At 38.7% G+C, this 24,886-nt stretch overlaps 1 protein-coding gene and 1 long non-coding RNA gene across 2 annotated transcripts in view; one reads left to right on the top strand and one right to left on the bottom strand.

Annotated features, from left to right (window-relative positions):
• Positions 9,132 to 24,886, top strand: part of DKK2 (dickkopf WNT signaling pathway inhibitor 2) — a 112,272-nt gene continuing 96,517 nt past the window's right edge. Inside the window, exon 1 of the mRNA XM_003129269.4 lies at positions 9,132 to 10,111. Within this exon, the coding sequence (XP_003129317.1) occupies positions 9,890 to 10,111 (222 nt within the window). The 5' untranslated portion in view covers positions 9,132 to 9,889. The remainder of the gene's footprint in view (positions 10,112 to 24,886) is intronic.
• Positions 10,698 to 19,808, bottom strand: LOC110262177. The gene is made up of 2 exons (XR_002346839.1): positions 16,724 to 19,808; positions 10,698 to 11,682 (listed from the first exon to the last, which is right to left on the bottom strand). It is a non-coding gene; the product is annotated as an uncharacterized LOC110262177 (long non-coding RNA).

A 24,886-nucleotide genomic window follows, 5' to 3' on the forward strand; every position in this document is an offset into this window, starting at 1 on the left:
CCCAAAAAACAAACCAAAAAACCCACCTAAATCTGAGCTTATTCTAACTCAGATTTCTTGATAATTTAAAAACTAAGTGGTCAAAGTGCACATGTACTAAAAAAAGATTTCATAAGCAACTTCAGTGAAATTAGATATTCCCTCTGCTTCTACATATTTAGCACTGCCTTGAATTAATTAAAGTTACCATGATTCCAAGTGACTATTAATTTACTGAGTAAATTGAACAAATCAAATTAAGTAAGTGGACAAATTAGGTTAGTAACAGAACAACGCGCTGATTGCTAGATCACTCTATTTTTGATGGCCATTTCCTTTTTCTTTGATCTCCAGTGATTTCAGTTTTGTATCACATACTCCTGTATTTTATTGCTTCCATCTTTCATTAATAAAGCGCTGTTTTTAAATACAGAAATGAGCTTATCTTCTTGGCAAATAGCTTGTACTTTTTGTTTCCTTTTTCAGGGTCCCAGTGGAATCTTGACAGTCACATTCAGGCTCAGTCAGCTGAGTTCATATTTAGCCATAATTCACACAGAAGGAAGGTGAGGAAGTTAATTTCATTAACATAGGCTAGAGGTCAAATGGTATAGGAAAAATTTAAATGACACTTTTAAGTGGACATAAGACACATTTCTCACCTTAAGTTTAGGAACTCCAGCAGAGTTGCAGAAATGTTACTCTTTCCTCAAATGTTTCCCATGCACTATGTCTATAAATGCATCTTCTGTAGGCTGAATTGTATGCCCCCTCCCTAAGTTCATATGTTGAAACCCTAACCCCTAGAACTTCAGAATGTAACTGCATTTGGAGATAAGCTTTCCCAAAAGGTAATTAAGTTGAAATGGGCTCTTTAATTGGAAATGAGCCCTAATCCAATACGATGTGTATTCTTTTGAGGAGAAGAAATTTGGACAAAAACAAAGGGACAGCATAGTGCAAAAAGGGCCATCTGCAAGCCAAGGAAAAAGACCTCAGAAAAAACCAAACCTGTTGATATCTCCATCTCAGACTTCCAGCCTCCTGAACTATAAGCAAATATATATCTATTGTTGAAGTCCTTCAGTCTGTAGTGTTTTATTATAGCAGCCAGAGCAGACAAAGATATCATCAGTATAGCAGAGAGACTTTTTGGTTTTCTGCTATATGATCATTCAGTTTTCAAGAGGCTTTAATATATTAGTTGAATCAGTAATATATGTCCTCATTTACTAAGAATCTTGGTGCTATGTGTAGTCCAAGTGATTTATCTTGGCTCTTTTAGAGGAATCAGTATATTGTTCTAATGCAATGGTGCAAAGGCACCTCCATTTCCTTTTGATAATGTTGGCTTTTTTTAGGTGCACTGCACACTGTTGATATAACTGAGCATCTATATCTACAACTTGCCTGCCGTGTGGCAAGTTACTCTTTGCTCAGAAGTATTTGAATATTGCACATTGTTTTAAAGGCATGAACTATGGTATGTAAATAAGAGATAATACATGTAATACATATAAAGTACCTAACAGGCCTGACACATTGAATATATTTTGGTTATCATTATTATTCTATTATTGTTATGTCTTCCAAGTCAGTTACCTAAACTGGTTGAAGTTTAATATCTTGATTTTTTCCATACCTCAAAATGTTTTCAAGCATTGGAGACTATTCTCAGAGTATTAAAAGGTAGGATCTATTACAAAATGATCATTTAAAGATAAACTAAACACAATTTATGTTCCTGTTACCAAGTGTGGTAATGCTGCAAACATGGAATTCATATTGCCACTTGGGAACCTATTTCCTTATTTTTTTTGCAGGTAGTTTTCCCATTATTTTTCAATCTGTGCCACAATTTATTTTACAGTTAAGGTTTTTCTTTTTTTATCTTTTATTTATGTGTATTTTTTTTCTACTGTACAGCATGGTGACTCAGTTACGCTTACATGTATACATTCTTTTTTCTCATATTACATGTTCCATCATAAGTGACCAGACAGAGTTCCCACCGCTACACAGCAGTATTGCATTGCTAATCCATCCCGAAGGAAACATTCTGCATCTATTTACCCCAAGCTCCCAGTCCCTCTCACTCCCTCCCCTTCCCTCTTGGCAACCACAAGTCTATTCTCCAAGTCCATGATTTTCTTTTCTATGAAAAGGTTCATTTGTGCTGTAGATTATATTCCAGATATAAGTGATATATGTTTCTGTTTCTGACTTACTTCACTCAGGATGAGAGTCTCTAGTTCCATCCATGTTGCTGCAAATGGCATTATTTCATTCTTTTTTACAGCTGAGTAGTATTCCATTGTGTATATGTAACACATATTTCTAATCTAATCATCTGTCCATGGACATTGGGGTTGATTTCATGTCTTGGCTATTGTGAACAGTGCTGCAAAGAACATGTGGGTGCATGCGTCTTTTTTAAGGAAAATTTTATCTAGATATATGCCCAAGAATGAGATTGCTGGGTCATATGGTAGTTCTATGTATAGTTTCCTAAGGTATCTCCATACTGATTTCCATAGTGGTTGTACCAGCTTACATTCCCACCAACAGTGCAGGAGAGTTCTCTTTTCTCCATACCCCCTCCAGCATTTGTTATTTGTGGACGGACTTATTAATAATGGCCATTCTGACTGGTGTGAGGTGGTATCTCATGGTAGTTTTGATTTGCATTTCTGTGATAATCAGGGATGTTGAGCATTGTTTCAAGTGCTTGTTGGCCATATGTATATCTTTCTTGGAGAAATGTCTATTCAGGCGTTTTTCCCATTTTTTTCATTAGGTTGTTGATTTTTTTGCTGTTGAGTTTTATCAGTTGTTTGTTTATTTTAGAGATTAGGCCCTTGTCTGTTGCATCATTTGAAACTATTTTCTCCTATTCTGTAAGTTGTCTTTTTGTTTTCTTTTTGGTTTCCTTTGCTGTGCAAAAGCTTGTCAGTTTGGTTAGGTCCCATTGGTTTATTTTTGCTCTTATTTCTGTTGCTTTGGGAGACTGATCTGAGAAAATATTCATAAGGTTGATGTCAGAGAATGTTTTGCCTATGTTCTCTTCCAGGAGTTTGATGGTGTCTTATCTTATATTTAAGTCTTTCAGCCATTTTGTGTTGATTTTGGTACATGGTGTGAGGGTATGTTATAGTTTCATTGATTTGCATGCAGCTGTCCAGGTTTCCCAGCGATACTTGCTGAATAGACTTTCTTTTTCCCATTTTATGTTCTTGCCTCCTTTGTCAAAGATTAATTGACCATAGGTGTCAGGGTTTATTTCTGGACTCTCTATTCTGTTCCATTGGTCTGTCTGTCTGTTTTGGTAGCAGTACCACACTGTCTTGATGACTGTGGCTTTGTAATATTTCTTGAAGTCTGGAAGAGCTATGCCTCCTGCTTGGTTTTTGTTTCTCAGGATTGCTTTGGCAATGCTGGGTCTTTTGTGGTTCCATATACATTTTTGGATTATTTGTTCTAGTTCTGTGAAAAACATCATGGGTAATTTGATAAGGATTGCACTGAATATGTAAATTGCTTTGGGTGGTATGGCCATTTTTACAATACTAATTTTTCCAACCCAGGAGCATGGAATATTTTTCCATTTCTTTACATCCTCTTTAATTTCCTTGATTAACGTTTTATAGTTCTCGGCATATAAGTCCTTTACCTCCTTTGTCAGGTGTATTCCGAGGTATTTGATTTTTTAAGGTGCAATTTTAAAAGGTATTGTATTTTTGTATTCCTTTTCTAATATTTCATTGTTGGTATACAGAAATGCAACTGATTTCTGAATGTTAATCTTATATCCTGCTACCTGCTGAATTTGTTGATCAGTTCAAGTAGTTTTTGGGTTGATTCCTTAGGGTTTTTTATATATAGTATCATGTCATCTTCATACAGTGACAGTTTTATCTCTTCTCTTCCTATTTGGATGCCTTTTATTTCTTTTGTTTGTCTGATTGCTGTGGCTAGGACTGCCAATATTATGTTGAATGACAGTGGTGAGCGTGAACATCCTTGTCTTGTTCCACATTTTAGTGGGATGGCTTTCAGCTTTTATCCATTGAGTTTTATATTTGCTGTGGGTTTGTCATATATGGCTTTGTTCACTACATATACGTTCAGATAAGTGCCCAGAAACAGACACATTTTACCATGACTGGATTAGCTACCCTGCTTTTCCATTTTTTAATGTTCTTTACTTCAAGTGATCATTTGTGACTGGAGAAGTTGAGAGGTTTTCAGTAGTTTCCCCATTTGAGTAATGTTTGTTTTGGAAATAATCTGTAATAATAACAGGATAGAAATCAATCCATCCTGTTGTTGTCAGGTTGAGAACTCATAGAATATTTTGCCCAACCCATTGTTGCTTCCAGATCTGTCTGGCTGGTTAAAACCAACCCACCCACCCACTCACCAGCCAACACACCCTTCTCCCAAACAAAAATAAGAGCCAAACAGGAATTTAAAAATTCATGTTGCTGGAGCCCTCTCCCTCAAAATCTTTCCAAGAGTACAGCAGTTCTAACTTCTGTGTTGGACTTCTACAGAACCCTGGAGGTCTAAGGAACAGAATTTTGAAAACATTGGTCAAGGTTATCTAAAAGCTGTTTTGTTGTTCAAGATGATATTTCCTCTTGAAAATTGCAATGAACCTCTCTTAAGAATTAAACATATTTCCCTTTCACCACCAAATATAGTGCTGTTTCCAAAGATTAATCTTGAAACAGCCCGCCAGAGCTCATTGGTAAGAGTAAGTGGACCACCATGAAAGATATGTGATGTGCAGAACAGGCAGATATTGTGCATCACAGAAGGAAGAGTTTGGTGTTAAGTATTTGGAGATTATTTCTAATCTCAGTTCCACCTAATATCACTCACATGTCCAAGAATCAATAGAAGTTTGTCTACTTGCACTTCTGACTGTATTATTTGCATGTTCTTTATTAGTTAGGTTCAGGCTCTAGGGAAGGGATTTGTTCAATGAATTTCTTTCATTTGGGTGGCAGATGATTGATGTATCAGGGAGCAAAATACAAACTTTTGGCTAAGAAGTTATGTTTCTGATTGATTTGCTCTAAAATCCCTTGAACCATTTCACTTGTACATGTTTGCGTCAAGCACAGCTAGTGCCTCAAATGTGATTAACAAGGTTTTCTCGCATTAGCTGGTTCTAGTGTCTAGGAGATCAAGTCAGAAAAGAGTTAATAGTTGAAATTATGGCAGGCATAGAACAAGAGATGTATTTTTTCATATCTGGAATGGAAATTAGTCCTATCAAGAAACACAAAAACTCACAATACCTGTGCTAATGTTCATTTATTACAAATTATTTAAAATGTTATTGATGCCAACATACGGTATTGTTTTTCCTTAGACAAAGTGAGAAACATAAAATTCTCATGTGATAAGATCCAAAAGGTGAGAGTTCCTGTTGTGCCTCAGTGGGTTACCAACCCAACTAGTATCCATGAGGATGAGGGTTCAATCCCTGGCCTCACTCAGTGGGATAAACAATCTTGTGTTGCTGTGAACTGCAGAGAAGCTTGCAGATGTTGCTCAGATCTGGTGTTGCTGTGGCTGTGGTGTAGGCTGGCAGCTGCAGCTCTGATTCAACCCCTAGCCTGGAAACTTCCATATGCTACCAGTGTGGCCCTAAAAAAAAAAAAAAAAAAAAAAAAAAGCAAGACGTAAGTACTACTAGAACAGGCGACTCTGTAGGATGGTTTACTATGGAGAAAGGAAACCCATGAAACTATACTTTCCTAATCTTTTAACACTCAACACGATGAAGATGCTTCATATCCGTCTTTCATGAACAAGATGATTTGGGGATATATGGGCCCTATGAAAAATTACTTTCCCTTTCCAAATTTGCTACAGTACAATTCTTCTTACCTAAAATAACCACAGCCAGTGTCATTTCTCTGGGTTTAACCACAAAGTCTCCCTGTACGCTATTAAAATGTACATGTAACTTATGAGAAATGGGAAGACTCTGGGAAACATTCTTAATATTTTTATTCCCTTAGTCATATGAATTCAACCCAGCTTGGAATTTCCAGATACCCTTGAGAGACTGAGATTGGCAGAAATCAGTGGTGGATGAGAACAAAGGAAAGCTCATAGCAGCAACCCCTGAGAGGGGTGTAGGCAGATTTCAGTAAGCCAAGGCCTTCACAGGGGCTGTAAGCCTCTCCATGGCCAAGGCCCACTTTTGGATCCTGAAGGCCCTAAATTTAATAAATATACAGTGAATACATGAACAATTGCTAAACAGACTACTGTAGAAAGTGGCTATAATGCAAAGAGAGAGATAGAAGGATGAAAAACAAGAATAAGGCAATGATATATACACTCAGCTTACATCAGGCCTAAGTATTCAGAAGGACGCCAGGACACAGGAGGAACTGCTGAAACAGTTGTGGGTTTTCTATGGAATCTAAAAGATCCCACAGCTGGAGGAGCAGGGAGAAGAAGGAAAGCATGGCCAAAGGAGAAAGTGTCCACTGAGGCACTTTCTTCTGGACAAGGAGACCCTACCCTTATTTCCATACAGTGTTATTTTTGTATATTTATTCCCTAATGATATTATTGAAAAAGGCATACAAATCTATTTTTCCAAGTAGGATATGAAGCTTGTATCTTCATACTTACGAAAACACACATGAGAAAGCACATGTGGGATTATGACAGTAATTCTAAGGATTATGTTTATTTGCAGTTAGTTGATTTTGTGTATGCACATCTACTTGTCTGCATATGGAGTATGTGTGTCTGTTCCTGTCTTCTACACCAGGTTACAGAGAGCGTTTGGATCATGAATGAAGTTAGTTTTTACCTCCTTTTCAGCCTAAGGCATAGCTGTGTATGTTTTAGCATTTGATTTCACAGTATGATTTTGTTTTGTATAAAAGGTACAATGTTTGTGAAAGTGACTTTGTCAACTTTGATTTTTAACTGAATTTGTAAAATTTGCTTTTGGAACTTGTAGGGTCCTGTGTAAACCTCTAAGATAATCTCTTTATCCTGATATCCAGAGCTGAGAGGTTTCTTGAATGTAAATATGCTGAGCTTTACACTACTTCTTTTTAACATATGACAGGAGTTAGGTCTGACTATGTGGTGTCTTATTTTGGTTGGTGGAAAAGAGAGAACCAACAGAAATAGGCAGACTACCTTCAAATTTTCTTTTAATTCATTTGAGTTGGTTCTTCAGCAACTGGTAGATATCCATACTTTTCCAGTGGAGGTAGAGTGATTTCTTGTTTGCATATTTAGCTCTCTTTTTCTTTTGTTCTAAAACACTCTTGAAAAATATCCAAACCAGTAAGTAGCCTCCTAACTTAATTTTATCCATTCCTCTGATGTTTTCAGATTGGCAGAATCACAATGAAGGCAAAAGATACAACCTCCCTTAAAGTCTAAGCATTGAATTCCAAGTCCCTATCTATAGAGTGTAATTCAGTTTCCTTGCCCTCTAACAGTGCCTGGGATGCTTCACTTGTCCTTACAAATCTATTCCTGTGTGTATTTTTATAATGTGAAAAGAAATTTATTGGGAACATCTCTACCCTGAGGAAGTACAAGGCAATCCAAAGATAAGAAAACATGTCTGAGTATTCCTCAGGTTTTAATCACCTTTTGCTTGTGTATTAAAAAAGAAATTGAAAAATCATTCTGAAAGTGAAGAATTCCAAGGCAGACAGACTCACAGAACAGGGCAGAGATATATGCAAAGCTGGTGCAGCCTGGGAGAGCCCAGCTATAAATTCGCACTGTAGACCTAATCCCTTTCTTGGGAAAAGAAAGGAGTCATTAATGTTCTCACATAGGGAAGTGTTGACGGTATACCCCCGGTAGGTGCTGTTACCGTAGATATGGATGTGATGTGTGCCAGGATCAGGTATGAAAGCTAGGGAATTCAGATCTGAAAATTCTAGGGTGGGGCTGGAAAGAGCAGCCTCCTCCCCAGCAGTAGCCGCCAAGTTGTGCATCGCTGCCTGTATCTCTCTGTGCACAGGTTAGCGCTCCAGAGAAGGAGAAAGGTAACAATTTCCTAGCCCCTCGCGTTGCTTTGGAAGCCTTGGTCTCCAATCAGGGAGATTGCCTGGGACAGCTCTTCTGCTGCAGTACTTCGGCACGTCGCTCATCAGCTGCTGCTGGCGCCCCCAAGTGCCACAGGCCTGCATTCACGCTCCAGACTTTTTCAGAGCCGGACCTGGGGAGCCTCCGGGTCTGGCAGGAAAGGCTTCCCATGAAATTCCCAGAGGTTGGGAGGCAGAAAGCAGAACTTCAGAGGCTTCCTTTCCCCCGTTCATTCCTGTTTGGGATTTCCTCCTTGCAAAGCGGGGAGTTCCATGGGGCGGTAAAGATGTCCGGTAGATCTGTGAGCTTCAAAACTCAAAGTGTACTGGGGTCACCCCAGTACCCCCAGATCCTCAGAGATATATGCAAATGCTGCTAGTCTGCAGGGATCGGGGGCTGGAGGTGAAGAGGGAGGAGACAAGAAAGTCCTAAATGCCTCTTGAGAGGGAGAATGGGGGTATCTTTCCCTCTTCTCTGGTACTTTTCTTCCCAGAGCCCCCATCCCATCTGGATCGGTTGGACAGCCCCTGGCGCACCAGTACAGTGTCAACCTCATACATCCACCGGGAGGCACAGGCTAAAACCCAACTTGAGCGTACACAGACCACTAACTCCCAGATGCCCACTTCCCTCAAACTTCTATAGGGCTTTTCCAGTGCTCCTCTTAGAGTCAGGAACTGGAGATGAGTTGAGCAACCCATGAAAGGGTATCAGTGGTAGCGAAGCACAGCGGCAGCTCCCCTCTCTCCGCTTCCAAATTTGCCCTCCGTTTGCTTTCAAAAGTTCTTCCACCCTCCGGAGCGGTTGTTAGGAATTAGGAGCCCTCATTTCCTCTAAGGGTGAGTTCTATTTTCTTAATTGCTGTACGGTGGAGGTGGAGTGAGAGGGGGCGAGGGAGAAGCAGGAGGGGAAGTCTCAGAAGGAGCAGCCGCAGGCAGAAGAGAAGAGGGGGCGGGGACGCGGAGGGTGATAGAAACGTTTTCACTCTTTGTCATTCTTGAATTGGGGGCGGAGGAAAAAAAAAAAAAAAAAAACAACCCACCGTGGGAAGCTATAAAAAGCAAAGGGAGAGACTGTGAGAGAGCAGTCGGTGAGAGGGAGACAGAGGCAGACCGCGCAGAGCGCAAGACCACTCCCAGGGCATCGCAGGGTTCCTGGCAGCGTTTGGCTGCTGCCGGGTGGTGAACTGGAATACCACGCTTCAGGGCGACTGTGAGAGCGTACTAGGGGGACCTCGGCGGCGGGCCTCATACTCCAAGGGTCCGGTCTGGGGGCGATTCCTGATGCCCCATTATAGTTCCCGCTAACATTGAAAAGGGGGACTATGTCCTGCAAAGGTTGAGACATAAAGGGTAGGGAAGGAAAAGAGAGAAAACTCCACTGAGGCCGAAGGAGAAGGAACTAATGTGGACCTCTTGAGGAATTGAGGAGGATTGGACCGTGGAGAATCGGGCGGGATCTTGGAGGTGCGGGGCAAGGAGCAACGGAAGCTGTGCGGTCGGTCTGTGGGGCTGGGTCTTCTTGCACCTCGGGTCACGCCTCCTTGGCGAGAAGGCGCCTCGCCTTTGATTGCTTCCAGTTACTGCAGAACTTCCTGCCCTGGCGGAGAAGCGGGTCTTGCTTGGGTCGCGCTCTCTCCTGGTCTGAGGCGCGAGACTGAGTTCACACGGTGCTGGGCCCCCAAAGTCAAGTGGGGTTGTGGGAACAGAGTCCGCGAGTCCCAGCACCCAGAGTGAAGGGACTAGTGTTGGGGTCCTCCCTCCCTTTGCATCCGTACCCTTGCGGGCTTTGCGCCTCCCCGGAGACCCGTCGCCGGGAGATGGCCGTGTTGATGCGGGGCAAGGACTCCTCCCGCTGCCTGCTCCTACTGGCCGCGGTGCTGATGGTGGAGAGCTCACAGTTCGGCAGCTCGCGGGCCAAACTCAACTCCATCAAGTCCTCTCTGGGCGGGGAGACGCCTGCCCAGGCCGCCAATCGATCTGCGGGCACATACCAAGGACTGGCTTTCGGCGGCAGTAAGAAGGGCAAAAACCTGGGGCAGGTAGGAAAATACCCCAAATACATTCCAGCCCGAAGAGATAGGGGCTGGCTCGCTCTAGCACTTCCTTTGCCTTTGAGGCCCTCGACCTTCCTAGTGCGCCCTCAGGTGTGGCGCGCTAGACAGCTGGGGAGGGGTTCCCAGAAGCAGGTCTGCATGGGTGAGGGTGGCTGGGTGGCTACGTGTGTCTAGAGGGCGGCGAAGCGGGAGGGTTAGGGTACGTTGATCTCTGCTTTGGGATATGGGCATGTACTGAGATCTAGTGCATATTGATGGGGAAAGTGGCCAGAATGGTCCTCCACATTTAACACAGCGATGTGGAGAATGATGTTAATAGCTAATACATAGCAACTATTATGCGGCAGGCAGTGTTCTAAGCATTTAATACATTTTTAATCTTTACAACCCATGAGCTAGGCTCTGTTACTATCCCTGTCCTGCAAATGAAGAAATTTAGGCACAGTGTACGAGCTACTTGCCCAAGGCACACAGTGTATGTGGCAGAGCAGGATTCGAATCTGGACAGTCTGAGTCCAGTTCCTAAGCTCTTAACCATTACACTTCACAATCTGAAGGGGGAAGTTACCGGGTTTTTTTTTTTTTTTTTTTTTTTTTTTTCAGGTTATCCTTCCTTTCCAGCCACTTTCTCACTTCCATGAAGTAAGGTCACATACAGAAAACTTCAATAGGTGTGCATTTCTCATCGTTGTAGAATTGTAATAAATCATCCAAAGAAATCAAACTAACGAAGTGACAATGACAGCATCATAGGTGCGGAAGCCCAGGGTGCCTGCAACATAGCAAGGCAAACTCTAGAGGTATAAGTTACCAGAGGAAACTTTCCTCGAGCATCTCTGTCTGTGTCACACAGACAGATAGACTGACAGTCACTCAAACAGTTACACAGACACACAGAGAGATAGGAGCGTGCGCACTCAGCACCAGATCCGGCCAGCGCACAGCGGCCAGGAGAGGGGGCCCTGGGGGCCCCGGGAACCGCTGCAGCTCCCCCTTCCGTTCCTTTTGTGAGAAGCCAAAAACTGAAAGCCAATTTGCCAAACAGCACCGCCACCTCACACAACACTACTGTCAAACCGTGAAGGCGGCTCATTGCCCCACAGATGTTGGGCTTCCTTGTTTTATGAGAGGAGCCTGCTGCAGCAGCTGTGTGGCTCAGTATACCCCAACGCAGGAGGCAGGGTGAAGGTTGACAGCCACGGGCAGTCCTGGATAGACTGCTGCGCTTGGCCCCCTACTGCCCGCTCACAGGGCAGGTTTTGCTAGTTTTGCATTCCAGAGTGCTTCCTAGGCTTTGAAACGTCAAACATTTGGGCTCTCCTCTCGAATACAAAGTCTACAATATCAGAACTTTTTTTTTTTAATGTTTCAAGGGAAATAATAACTATACATCACCATACACACTACCTGCATACATGCCCTGTGCATATTCTCACACACGTGCACATACCTTTATACTTACAAGACCGCTCTCATTCCCTTCCTTTTTCTCTTCCCTGGGAAACACCCTTCCATTTTCAAAAGGAATGGACTTAACATTCTCTTAGAGGTTCTTCCTGGGATGGGTCAAAGGTTACAAAGAAAAGATGCTCTCAGTCCAAATCATCAAACTTTTTTTCAAACATCACTGACTTCAAATTACCTTATCAGTGATTACCTTATCAGTTGTTGAAAAGATCTGTGTTTATTTAGTTCAGTCATAAACAGAGGGATGGACCCAATGATCTTTGAGGTTCCTTTTGATTCTAATCCACATACGTTCTGTGAGTTTCTTTCCGTCAACCATTGGGCCGTAACACCTGACGTTCCTCAGTTAAATTATGTGTTATGTCAGGACTGCCACTAGCCGTAGACTGTAGAGTGAACTCCAGAACCTGGCTTACCCTTTGTATTTTGATAGTATATCTGTATATAAATATGTATAAAATGTTTGCTTATTTTTCTATCTCTCTAAATATCTGCTCCTTAAAGACACTGTGACTCTATTTTTTGCATGTCTTCAAATTGAAGATGGATTTATTTTATAAATGAGTTGAATTTTTTTCAATTGTATATCTTATATGCTCTCCATAACTTAGTGGTTCTATGGAATATGTCATTATATTTACCCATTATACAGGATCCTTAAAATTTGACATTAGCTTTGTGAGAAAATTGCAACTTACTAGAGACAATGGTAAAGTACAATGAAACCTTGAGTCGAATCACAAGAAGACAGCTGGAAAATAAGAGGATTATTTTTTGTATGTTCTGGCTTCTTATGCGTTTAGTTTATTGAGTGATCTAAAATGTGTACTCTTATGAAGTAACAAATAGAAATCTTTCTTTTTTGAACTAGGAAGAGGAATTCTTTGAATATTGAAGGGTCTCTTTATCTTCTTTCTTCCACTAGTTATGCGGTTCCAAATTCTTAGCACTCTTATTTTCAATAATGGAATAGAAATTAAAAGGACTGTTCAAAAGGGAACATACCATATCCTTTTATGGAAAAAAAATTTAGAGGTAAAATGTAGTTGAGCTTAATTTTTTTCCATAATAATAGAAAAATACAATTGGCTGAAATGTGTAAGTAAAATGCCAACTGATAAGATTAGCTAATTATGTAGTGTGATCCTGAGGCCTAATACGTCTGTCTCCCTGTTCCCAATCTTTGATTGATGATGCTAAATTGTATGCATATCAGAGATACAAGAACAAGAAGAGACTGTAAGGTGAAACTTCAAGCAGACTGTCAGAAACTTTGGTATTCTTTTCCTTATGTGAACACTGAATAATTATCTTTTTTTCCTGATTTACTTCCAGAATAGAGAATTAAAAAATTATTGCTGTTGCAGAAGAAATTATCAAATAAATTTAATAATTCATTAATCTACAAAACTGAAAATAAGATTAAATGGGTCCCGAGGATTTTTTGATGCACCGTAGCCTGATTCCATGTAAAGACACATTCTCATTTATAATTAAACATTCTCTTGTCCTGTTCCAAGGTAGATTATTTGTAAATCACTTCTGGAAAAGTTGCCTTTAAATTTCAGGAAAGATTTAGAAGACTCCCAGAGAAAATGCACTGTTCTCCAGAAATATTACAATTCTCATTCTTAGGTTTGCTTTCAAAGACACAGTTATGAATTTTGATTGGAAACTGACATAAAAAATCGAATGTCTTAGTTTTCAGGTGATCGGTTCAGTAGTAGCAAAAATGATTTTGCTGAATTATTCACATTAATGTTTTGGTTTGATTGTCCGTTTGCATCTCTTATTCATGGGTTTTAAAACATAGTGGGTGTATGTACATGTAGATGGGATAAATTAGATTACAGAACTATTACTAACATATGTGTCAGTATTTATATATTTCAATCTTTAGAGACTTGAAAGTTTTTTTCTATATCAAAAGTAATATTAAACAAAATCTTCAATATCATGTGGATTAATAAATTCTGATTAAGTACACTGCTGCTCGACATTGCCCCTTGAGTGTGAGATATCGGCTTTCAGAGGCCACCTTAAACACAAATTTTTTTAAAAAGGAGTGTATAAAATCAATTTATCCTTGCAATTAACAATGATTTTTTTGGTTAATGAAAAACCTTGTGGATGTATTTGTAATCGCTTCGTTTAGTTTTTACTCCTTTATGAGACGGGCAGATAAATTTGAACACAATGTTGTATGATGTTGAAGTATTTTTAAAAGTTATGGAAACTATGGAAAATAATTATATTTTAAAGGTAGATAAGCTTCCTGGCCTGTATCTATTAAAAAAAGAAGCAGAAACTAGCTTAATGTAAATTCGGATTCAATTATTTTCTGATATAATTTGGATAAGGATAAGGGTTTGGATGAAGGATAAGGGTTTGGATGAAGTTTGTTGTGAGAAAAGCACACTTGAAATTCATTGAAACAGAAGTTTGGAAGTTAGAGAACACTAATATTTGTACATTGTGTTTTATTTAATGAAAATGCTGCATCTATTTGCATGCACAAACACTCATAAAAATACTCATTGAAATAAACTACCCATCCTATTTTCTGTGGGTGATCCCTTCACTTTCTGAAATGATCTGACTTTTTTAAAAAAAAAAAACAAAAAACCTCAGCCCTACTCTCCCCTGCTAGAGGATAAATATTTGCTCTCTCCTCTGGACATCAACTGATGCCAAGCATAATCAGAAAAGCAAATCATTTTTGAAATTAAATTTTTCAAAATAAAAAGTATTTGAAATAATCTACATTGAGGTTTCTTTTTTTTCACTGTGGATAATGGAGAATTGATGGTTGACACGAGGGACGGTTAACTTGTGAATAGAAAGAAAAGTATTTTAATGATACTCTAGGTGTGTGTGTGTGGGGGGGGGCATCCGTCATTTATCTCTGTACTGAGGAGAGGGTGCAAAGGACAAGGTTACCGAAACTCATTGCAGCTGTGACTTTGAACTGCCAATCTTCCTTAGTAGTCCTCTCCGATACTAACTCCTCCCCATGATGTTTCAAATCTTATCATTTTAAAGTAGAGAAAGCAATGCAATAGAAAGATAACTGATTTATTCTGTTCTAGGAGAATATTGTTGCTCTTTTCTATGCACAATCATTTTAAATGCCCATTAAAACAATCTGTTAAATTATAGAGGCCTTTTATATGTTGACTATTTAAGACTCTGTTTCGTCTGGCTGTTCATTTGTTGGTATTGATGTAACATCAAAATGAATTACAATCTTATTTCTGTCTATGACTTCCTGGTGACCCTTATTTTTTAAGTCATTTTACTTCATTATACCTCTCATCACTTGTACGCATCTACAAAAAGGAGATAAAGCTGCTTCTAGTTAACTATCCAATCACTGAAAAGATTTATGCAATATTTATGTTACTCTTATTGAGTCATTTAAAAAAAATCTGAAGCGACCCCTCCAAAACAAAATTAATAATAATTAATAGATAGATTTTTGTGTTGTGTAGGCTTTAAGATTACATGGAAAGAGTAAAGATAGGATGTATAATAAAAATTTAGTATTGCTGTTTAAGGAAAGTAGATGTTAATTTTCTCTTCTTTTGTCCCCTCTTTCTAGAAACTAGAGAACAACATGTTTTTCTTTAATTATCTTTTGGGGGTTAAATATACCCCGTTCTCCCAAATACAGAGGTCAACTGATAAAAAATATTAGAGACTTTTTTTTTTTTTTGTAGGAACATCTGTCCACAGGAAGAAAAGTCACCATCCAAATATTTAAATAGTGGCTTCCCAATGAGTGTCTCATGCTAACAGCTTTGGGTTACTGCCCACTTCTTTGGGTTCAAACCAAGGAAGGAAAGCCATTAATAACAAACACCAACATCTAATCAGAGTCCTTAGGCAGAGTTCATCCCATAAATCCTTGTCTTTGTAATGGTAAATTAAATCAGACACCTTTAAGGCAGAGGGGGTTTCAATATCACATCTGAATCGCTATAAACTCAGTTTATGTAGCACTAGAAACAGAAGTATTATTCTAACATTTATCCACAACCACTGAACCTGAATAAGAGACTATATTTGTGAGTTCTTAACACTAGCTTGGTTTATCTATGTGTTCCAAATAATAAATGTAGAAATAAAATCAGAAAAACACATAAGTACTAAGTATTTTTAAAAGTTACTTATCTCTCTCCCAGAGTCAGATAAAAGGGACAGATGTGCATCAAATAGCCTTTGAAATATATTATGGTATTTAATTTAACTGCTTGATTCTAGTTATGTATTATAATTTGGCACATAATGGCTTAAGTTTAAATATTTAATTATCATTCAACATTTTCACTGTCTCAGTTTGTCTAAAGCAACAAATAAACACAATGAATGAATGAATAAGTATATTAAGTGGCAAAACGAAGTGTCATGATTGGGGCAGGGACTGGATCCATCCAAACAACTCCTAAAAAATGTTTGTTCTCCATACCATGCTTTATCATGAGAATGTTCTTTCTTCTGGGAACTTTTCAGATTGTATTATTTCCTTAAACAGGCTTGCAAGTAGTTATAAAACAAATTATAGTAAGAGGTTTAATTTATTGATTGTTTACTCTGTACCAGGAACTGCCCCAATTGCTTCATTTGAATTAACTTTTAAAAATTCTCCCTCTGAAGCAAGTCCTAATATCGTCCTTATATTTATAAATTATAAAACAATAATTCTCCTGAGACACAGAGAGACTGTGAAATTTGTACAAGTCATACGGCAGTAAGTGGAGAAAGCCAAAATATGAACCTAACTAAGAGAGGTAGTGCACATTTAACTAACCAGGCTAAGCTGCGTCAATATGCTGCTATATACAGTTTAGAAACAATACCTATACAACATGCACTTAAGAGGAAACATGGACCTTTATTTTACTCTTCCCTCTTCTATTTTCTAATAACATGGGTATAACTCTAGGTTCATTAAAAACCACAGCAAAATCTAAACCCTCTATTGTTGCCAACTGCCATTCTGAGTTTCCAGAGTATGTTAGCAGTTCATGGATACAATGGCAGGCACACAGTGGTACATTATTTTCATCTCTGCCTTCACTTGCCTCCCTGTTAGGGATAATTCACTGTCAATAAGAAAGACACACATACCTTTCTTTCTCCTACTCTTTCCCATTAGCGCTGCCCCACGTAGAAGGGAATGCTATTGCATAAATCCTATTTTTCTCTTCTCTTCTCATGGTAACCACCCCACAGTCCCCAGTGCCCATCTTCCTGCATCCAAGTAACATCACGTACCCATGGACATCAGCCAAGTGGAAGCCTTCTCAATGGCCTCTCTACAATGACTTTATGTCGGCTTGGCTGATATCCCTCACACTCAGATCAGAAAAGGGGAAACTGTCTAGGTTTAGAGGCTGCTATTGCTTTTGCGTTTTCTTTACTTTTGACTCCTCCTAGCTGCTTTTCAGACAATCAGTTTATCTGTAGCAGCGCTGCAGCACTACATTTTCCTAATAGAATTCCAAAGGGAATTTTTCTGAATTTGGCTGGCTCGCACTGACTAGCCTAACGTCTATGGGAAAGCCACTTAATCTTTGGTACTTCTTTAAAAAAATCTGTGAAATAGGATAACAATAACAACAGCAACCATAGTCGTAATACTCATCTTACTGGTCAACAGGGACAAAGAGGAAAGTGCACTTAGTCATTGTCCTGATGTCATTACTACTACAGCTGTTACAGAAATAAGTAAGGTCAAGTGCTCCTGTACCAAATAGAAAGTGGCTGCTTAATTTCCCCCACCAAGGTAGGCAGGAGTTACTAAACAAGTGATGTAGATGAAGGAAACAAATGAACGCAGTTATACCAAGGCCAAGAATTGTAAGACAGAACAAAATAAACATACACACATGCTCTCATGTTTCTTGTACTGAATGTTCACATTAAAAGGGATAGTAAGTCAATGTTGTCTTAGTAAGCAAAACATCATATAATTGAATAATTGGTGAAATTACACAGAAGCAAAATTATACCAGACATTAAAAATATAATCACGATAGGGAGAGGCCCTAACAACTACAACAATATTAGTTTTTTAAACACAGGAACCAAAATAATTGAACAACATGTTAGAGTCTGCTGCCAAGAGCATTAATTTGATATTCTCCAAAGTAAGATAGCCTGTGCAAAGGCAAGCTTATTGACACTTTCTGCATAGTGCTTGGAGTGCAAAGAGCTTGCTGAGAATTGGAAGATTTATGACCCTCTTTCTGTGTCAGCCTGTCCTGCTAACAGGACCCAGAAATTTGAAGCTCATTATTCCCATTCCATTCCCTTTACTTTTTTGTTTCATTTGAGTTCTTCTTTTCATGGTTCAGGTAATTTGAAGATGTTTTAATGTTTGAGAGTGGAAGTCATCTCAGTGAAGTATGTGGTTAATTTCCTTTAATATATTGGAAAGAAACTATATGCCAATAAGCGTTCATAGCTGGTAAGAAACCAAAAACTTCATCCAAATGGGAGGACTGGGGAAAACAGTCATTTAAACTGAGTGAAATGACAGCTTACAATCAAACAATAGTCCTCACTTCTCATTCTAACTTCACTTCATCTTAACCTTTTGAAATTTGGCTCAACAAGCACTGTGTTAATTTGTCACTTAAAATCCAAAGTCTTTTTTCCAGTAACCATTCTCTGTACTCTGTAGCCTGTTGTGTATCTTTTATACCTAACCTGTCCCCTTGTTTCTGTAATATTACGTGCTTTGCTTTTCCTCCCTGGCTGATTCCCCTTTACAGCTTTCACTGATTCCTCCAAAACCTTCTACCTATAAACATGGGCATTTCCTCATGTTTTCTCCCCAGTCATCTTCCCTTTCTGTTCCATATTCTCTTCTTGGCTGGTATTATTTCCTTCTTTGAAATCATTCATCACATATGCAGATGTCTATCTTGAGCTTGATTAGACTCCTGAGTTCCCATTGCTTGCTCAACTGTTTTGGAAATCCTTCCAGAAACAAACAAACAAAAAATATCCATATCAAAAATTAAAACTTTTATGGTTAACTCCAAATTCTCAGGACTCAGGCCACCAAGTCTTATGATTTCTCATCACTATCAAAAAAGCCTGCTAAAAAGTGTCCTGGGTTTAACTTACACAGGCCACAAGAATCAAGTCTGATTGCTCCAATCCTTCTCATGCTCTGGTCTGTTTCAGAACTCACTAGTGATGAAAGAAAGCTGTGTAGATTCCTATCAAGACAGGTGTTTTTGTTTCTTGAATCCTATTTATTTGAATGCTTGAGGTTTAAATGGCTTCTGAGTTTTTTTTCTCTATAATGGACTTTTTGTTAGGGCAAATACTATCTAATGAAGATATGCAAGTGTCTCTTATTTATGCTCATGAAATGTTACATATTTTAAACAATATGTAACATTTGTTTTTATAGCTTGAACTATGCACTAAAGAGTAAGTTTTTGCTACTTGCTACTTTGTGAGTAATCATTTGCTAATTTTTTTTGTGTGAAAAACCTCCTTCACACTTATTTCAACCTGGTAGATCCTTAAGAGTGCTCATTTAATAACCAAATAAGAGGATTCTTCAAATATGCTTAATCATTATCAATCAAAAAGGAGAGCTTTAAAGAAAGAACCAAGAGAACATTTTATCATCTACAATTCAAAAATTTGTATAACAGACTAAAGTGGGCATAGAGCTGGGAGAAACATTAGAAATCACCTAGTTTAACTCACTTATTTTACATACAAGAGAACCAAGGGTTGGTGGTGGTCTGCCCAGTGTAGTACAAATAGTGCCTGTAACAGTGGAACTTCTGCTGGAACTTGGATCATCTAACTTCTAACACAAGCTTTCCAAATAATAACAGAGCTCTGTAGAAGAACTAAATTCACTTGATTAAAAGCTGGCATAAGATTAAATATATCTAGAGCTCTTTTTCAGCTCTACATTTGTGTATGTCAAAATGTATTAGCAAAGAATACAATGTCATGATGACAACTGAGTCAGTAGCTTTTAAACAAATTAACGAAAGGACGTGGCTTTGACTATATTGTCCTTGTTGCCTTTTCAGTCATGATACTGTAATGATGAGATTAGCAAGAAGCCTGGCTGAGAGGGTCTGTACCAAAAAAATATACATGTAAATATAAATATAAATACACACACACACACACAAAAGACAAGTACATATATGTATTTTTGGGCCGCACCCATGGCATATGGAGGCTCCCAGGCTAGGGGGGTAAATCGGAGCTGTAGCTGCTGGCCCACACCACAGCCATAACAATGCCAGATCCTAGCTGTGTCTGCAGCCTACTCCACAGCTTATGGCATTGCTGAATCCTTAACCCACTGAATAAGACCAGGGATGGAACCTGCATCCTCATGGATCCTAGTCAGGTTTGTTTCTGCTGAGCCATGATGGGAACTTCCAGAACTATATTTTATATTGGGATCAAGTACACACACAAAGTTTCAATCATAAATACTCTAATGATACAGTGAGACTTAAGAATTTTTTTTAGTCCTTCTGCTCTGTGCTATTCTCTTCTTCCATTCTGTTGGCTCTAGTTTAAATATTGGTCATCACTCTTAGAATTGATTGATCAAAATCTGTGGTTTGAAAACCCACTGACCTATTTGATACACCCTTGCCCTGCAGGGAACTCAGGGCACTAGGCTTGGAGACTGGCTGTACTTGAGAAATCAGCCCCATTGAGAGGAGGTAGAAAGAAGGGGCAGGTAGATTTTCATGGAGAGAAGCCTCTATCGTCTCAGACTTCTCCCACCTTCCCTTCTGCAGCCTCAGGTCAGCCTCTGGCCTAGATGTGGTGAACCTCTTCATCTGAGATGTGCCTAACCTCTGCCTCTTTCCCCACTTCCAGGAGTAACTGACTTATAATGATGCTTCATTTGGTACTTAGGTGTGTCAGGCATGTTAATCTTAATCTGTTATCCTACTTTAGTAATGTTCTTTCTGGGTGTATGCAATAGGTATCCTCATACTCTGTTTCTAAGAATATGTAGTTGAGGATGGCTACAGTTTCTACATAGGACAGATGAACTTAACAGAGCCAGGGATATAGATTCAGAGGATCTGGTTAGCCTATTTTTTTATATGCTGGACATTGAAGAAATCCTCTAACACCTGTTAGACTTAGTTTTCTCATCAGTAAAGTGGTAGTTGTGACAATGGTGTCTATTCTTATCTCTTTGAAAAGTACAAAATTTTGCTTATTTACATTTCATTATTAGAGGCTGTTTGATGGAAAACAAAATTAAGACCTTTCCACTCTGAATTTATGAAAGACAAATCTAAATAAAAGAGAATAAATCAAAGAATGAGTTAATCTAGTTGGATTTTATTATTCTGGAATCTATTTTGGTAGATTATGGGGGTTTTTTATAGGAGGAAAGATTGAAAGTGTATTTTTTTTTCTTTTTTCTTTTTTTGGTTTTTAAGGCAGCATTCATGGCATATGTAAGTTCCCAGGCGAGGGGTTGAATTGGAGCTGCAGCTGCCAGCCTATACCACAGCCATAGCAACACAGGATCGGAGGTGTGTCTGTGACCTATACACCACAGCTCATGGCAACACTGGATCGTTTAACCCACTTACTGAGGCCAGGGATCGAACTTGCATCCTCATGGATACTAGTCAGGTTCGTTACCACTGAGCCATGATGGGAACTCCAGGTCAGCGTATTTTTAAAGCTCTGAAACTAAATTTGAATGTCATAGTTTGGGCACATTATAGATGTGGGCTCACAATGGGGTCACAATGGATAAAGTTCATGGAATCATCCAGTTGGAAAGTCAAGTTGTATGGGTATGAAATCATAGGACTGTGACAGAGGAAATATATTTTGCCACAGACTCTTCAAACAGGAAAGAGGATATTTTTCAAAGCTATTGAAAACATATTATTGTTTTGCTAGCAGGCATTACCTAGAGAACAATATAGTAGCTCTGATCACTCACATTACATGTGCAGGAATCTCACCTCATCATTTGTCCATCTAGAAACAGTCTAGGCTTCCTGCTTGTCATCCCTGTTCCTTAAAAAAAATATTCTCTAATTTATAGGATTCTGTTTCTTAATATTGATCTCTTTTGTTGTTTTATCACCATCCCCTCTGTCACTCTCTTGATTCAGACTATTACATTTCCTGATTGAATGTTATAACATTGTTGTAGTTTTGTGCTTCTCCAAACCACCCTCCATACTACGTCTAAAGTGAGCTTTCTGAAGTAAAATATGATAAGGCTCTTATAGACATATTCATTTCTAGAGCCTGAAGTCTGAACTTCTCAAATTGGCACGTGGTGTCATCAACTATCTTGCTTCTCTTCATTCCTGGGACCACTCATGGCTGATGAGTAGCAGAGCTGGGATTTAAAGCCAGTCTTACTCGAGTGTGTCTACTTAATCATGATACACTATAGCCTCATATAAATTAGAGGCCAGATAATCTAGCTAGAAGCTTTTTATTGATATATTTCAGAAATCAGATGTGATTCAATTCTTCCAGTAAGTCATTCAACCTGCTAGTTGTTTATATACTTCTTAGGTATTTTAGATGCTATGGTCACAGCCAACAAACATAAGACACAATATGTTATGCTAGGTCCTTGGTATAAGTAGCCGTAAAAACAACAACTTGATGAGTTTTCTTTTTTATAAAGATTTTAAGGATGAACACTTGTATCTCTTACTTATCTAGTTTTCTTAACTTTAATTATGTTAAGAATGGGAACATTCTATTCTCTGCTCTAAATGAAGCATGAATAAAACAAAGCTGGGTCTCACTCTCCATGTAAAAGCCCTTAGCCATTTAGCCATTTTCACAGTACATACTCTAGTTGCCTTGATGGACAGTAGGCTGCCCTGGCAGAGACTCTATATTCATACACAACCAAGAAAAGGTCTGATACGCTGGACATTATGCTGATGATGTAAAGAAGTGGTGCATACCTTTTCATTTCCAAATATTTTGAAAGGAATTAAATTTTGATTTTTTTTTTCCTTTGTAAATGCCTCACTACTCCCTGAGGAAAACAGATCCTAATTTTATCATTTACAAAGCACTAAGGAAATCTAAGTGGAAAGAGGCAGGCTTACAAGGAATTAGAAGCATGGTTAAGAAATAACAAAGTTGCACTAGTAGGAGGGTAGTTGTCTGGTGACCTCAGAACAGATGGTGGAGAGTCATGTTAAGGAAAGTGGATAAGATCTTCCCACAGGTAGGGTGGAGGAACAGAACGCGTGTTGAAATATGTCAAAGAAAGAATGTGATAAAGGTGTGAGTTTAAAATGATGTCATAGATTTTTTTTAATACAAACACACTCAATCATTATTTTTCCAAATTAGTCACTGAAGAAAACTCATTCCCTTCATATTGTCATTCTAGACATTTCCTTTGAAACTAACTTCAGAAGTAGTTTACATGTTTATTTATTTTAGGCCATAACCTATGACCATAAACAAAATTATACATTTGATTAACACACTGCATTCAAAATCCTTGGCTCTGACTGACTTTGTGTTGTTTCCATAAACCAAATAAACCACAGAAGGCAAGGATGTCAGTCAAAGAATTGTGGTGCAGTTTCTGAGAACAGTTCCAAAAAAGTTTCAAAAGGCACTCTGAGTCACGGAATGAGTGTTATGGTTATATAGGTAAACCCTTCAATGTTGATTGTTCTAAGGGAGAATACCCTCAGTTTGGTTGATAGCCTTACAAAAATCTGCACTATTATCTGTAATCAGGTTCTTTCCTTAAAAGAACTTGGGCAGAGTTTATGTAATAGAGTTACCATTTCTCAGAGAACCACAATGTTCAGGAAGCAGTTAATGAGCGCAAGCCAATAGTATGTTCCCCACCCTAAACCCACTCTGTTCCTGAACGAGGAGGCAGGAACAAATCATTCCCAGTGCAATCCCCTAGAGTCCAGTCTGGTGATACACATAACTTCATGTGCCACTTGGTAATTAAAATGCGTGCACTGAAGAAAAAAAAAAGTCAAAGCTATTTTTTAATGCAAACACATCCTCTTAAATTTCAGAGAAAAGGCTAAACAGCTTAACTGTGTAAAAATGTTTTTGCAGTTGTTCAAAATTAATACAATGCTTCCAAAAGACTCTTTGGAAATCCTCATAAATTTAGCTACTTGCTTATTTGCCCTACTGCTATCTTCCCAATACTCTTTAGAAGGAAATGGCTTTTTAATAAGAACAATCTTCTTAAATTACATTTCCAGTGGGGTCCTGGAAACGCATTGTAACTAAATTTTAGTCTCTGTGGGCTCGTATTGTTCAAAGCACAAGTGACCAACTGTCAGGTCTTGTGCCACAGCCACCCCAGTGATTGACTACAAATTGGATTGGGGTGTATGCTGTGAATTTTATTGTTAGAAAATACAAGCTTTCAACACAAAAGAACAACTATATCTGATAGTTTGTCATTTGAAAAAATAAGACGAAAAAGTGTAATTCTGGTTCTTAGTAGACATCAATACAAAAAATGTAGCCCAACCTCACCAGTAATTCCGGTTTTTAAAAATGTCCACTTCTGGAGAGTCAGACTAATTGGAGAGAATGCTTTGATGGTGGGACCAAGATGTTCTTAATTTTTATGGACTATTTAAAATATCTGAGGAAGTCAAGGCAGAGTGGCCAGAGCACTAGACTAATTATTGGTTTCAAATCCCTGCCAACAGATTTAAGACTTATACCTTCAGTGAAGAGCCAATAGTCATCATCATAATTAGGTTTAATCTACATGTTTGAAAAAGTGATATTCTGCAGCTAAAATGTATGGGAAGAAAAGGAAGAGCATAACTGATAGATGCTTATGACTTCAACACAAAGTTAAGCAGGATAAGCAAGGTAATTTCCAAATTATAGTCATTGCCTATCCATGGATCATACGGTCTGACATTAAACATGTTGTGACTATACCTCTCCACCACATTCTTAGCAGTATCCTTCAGCCAGCATGAGTGTGGTTGATACTGTGGCTGGCTATCTAAGCAATATATGGGCCTTTGCTTCTAGAAGATAGTCTAACATTTGTTGAGCCAAGAAATGTATGTTAGCGTTATTATATTAATAAAGTCAAATTCAGTTAATCTTAATGCCCTATAGCTTCTGTAATATGCAGAGCACTCAGTAAATGAAGAAGGCCATCAGGCAGGGAGGAAGATGCTAGAAAAGTGACCATATACATTATAAGCAAGCTCAATATTTGGTATCTGTGATTCTGTCATGGATCAGGTTCAAACTCAGTTT

This window comes from Sus scrofa, chromosome 8, assembly GCF_000003025.6.
Source record: "Sus scrofa isolate TJ Tabasco breed Duroc chromosome 8, Sscrofa11.1, whole genome shotgun sequence".
Classification (NCBI taxonomy): Eukaryota; Metazoa; Chordata; class Mammalia; order Artiodactyla; family Suidae; genus Sus; species Sus scrofa.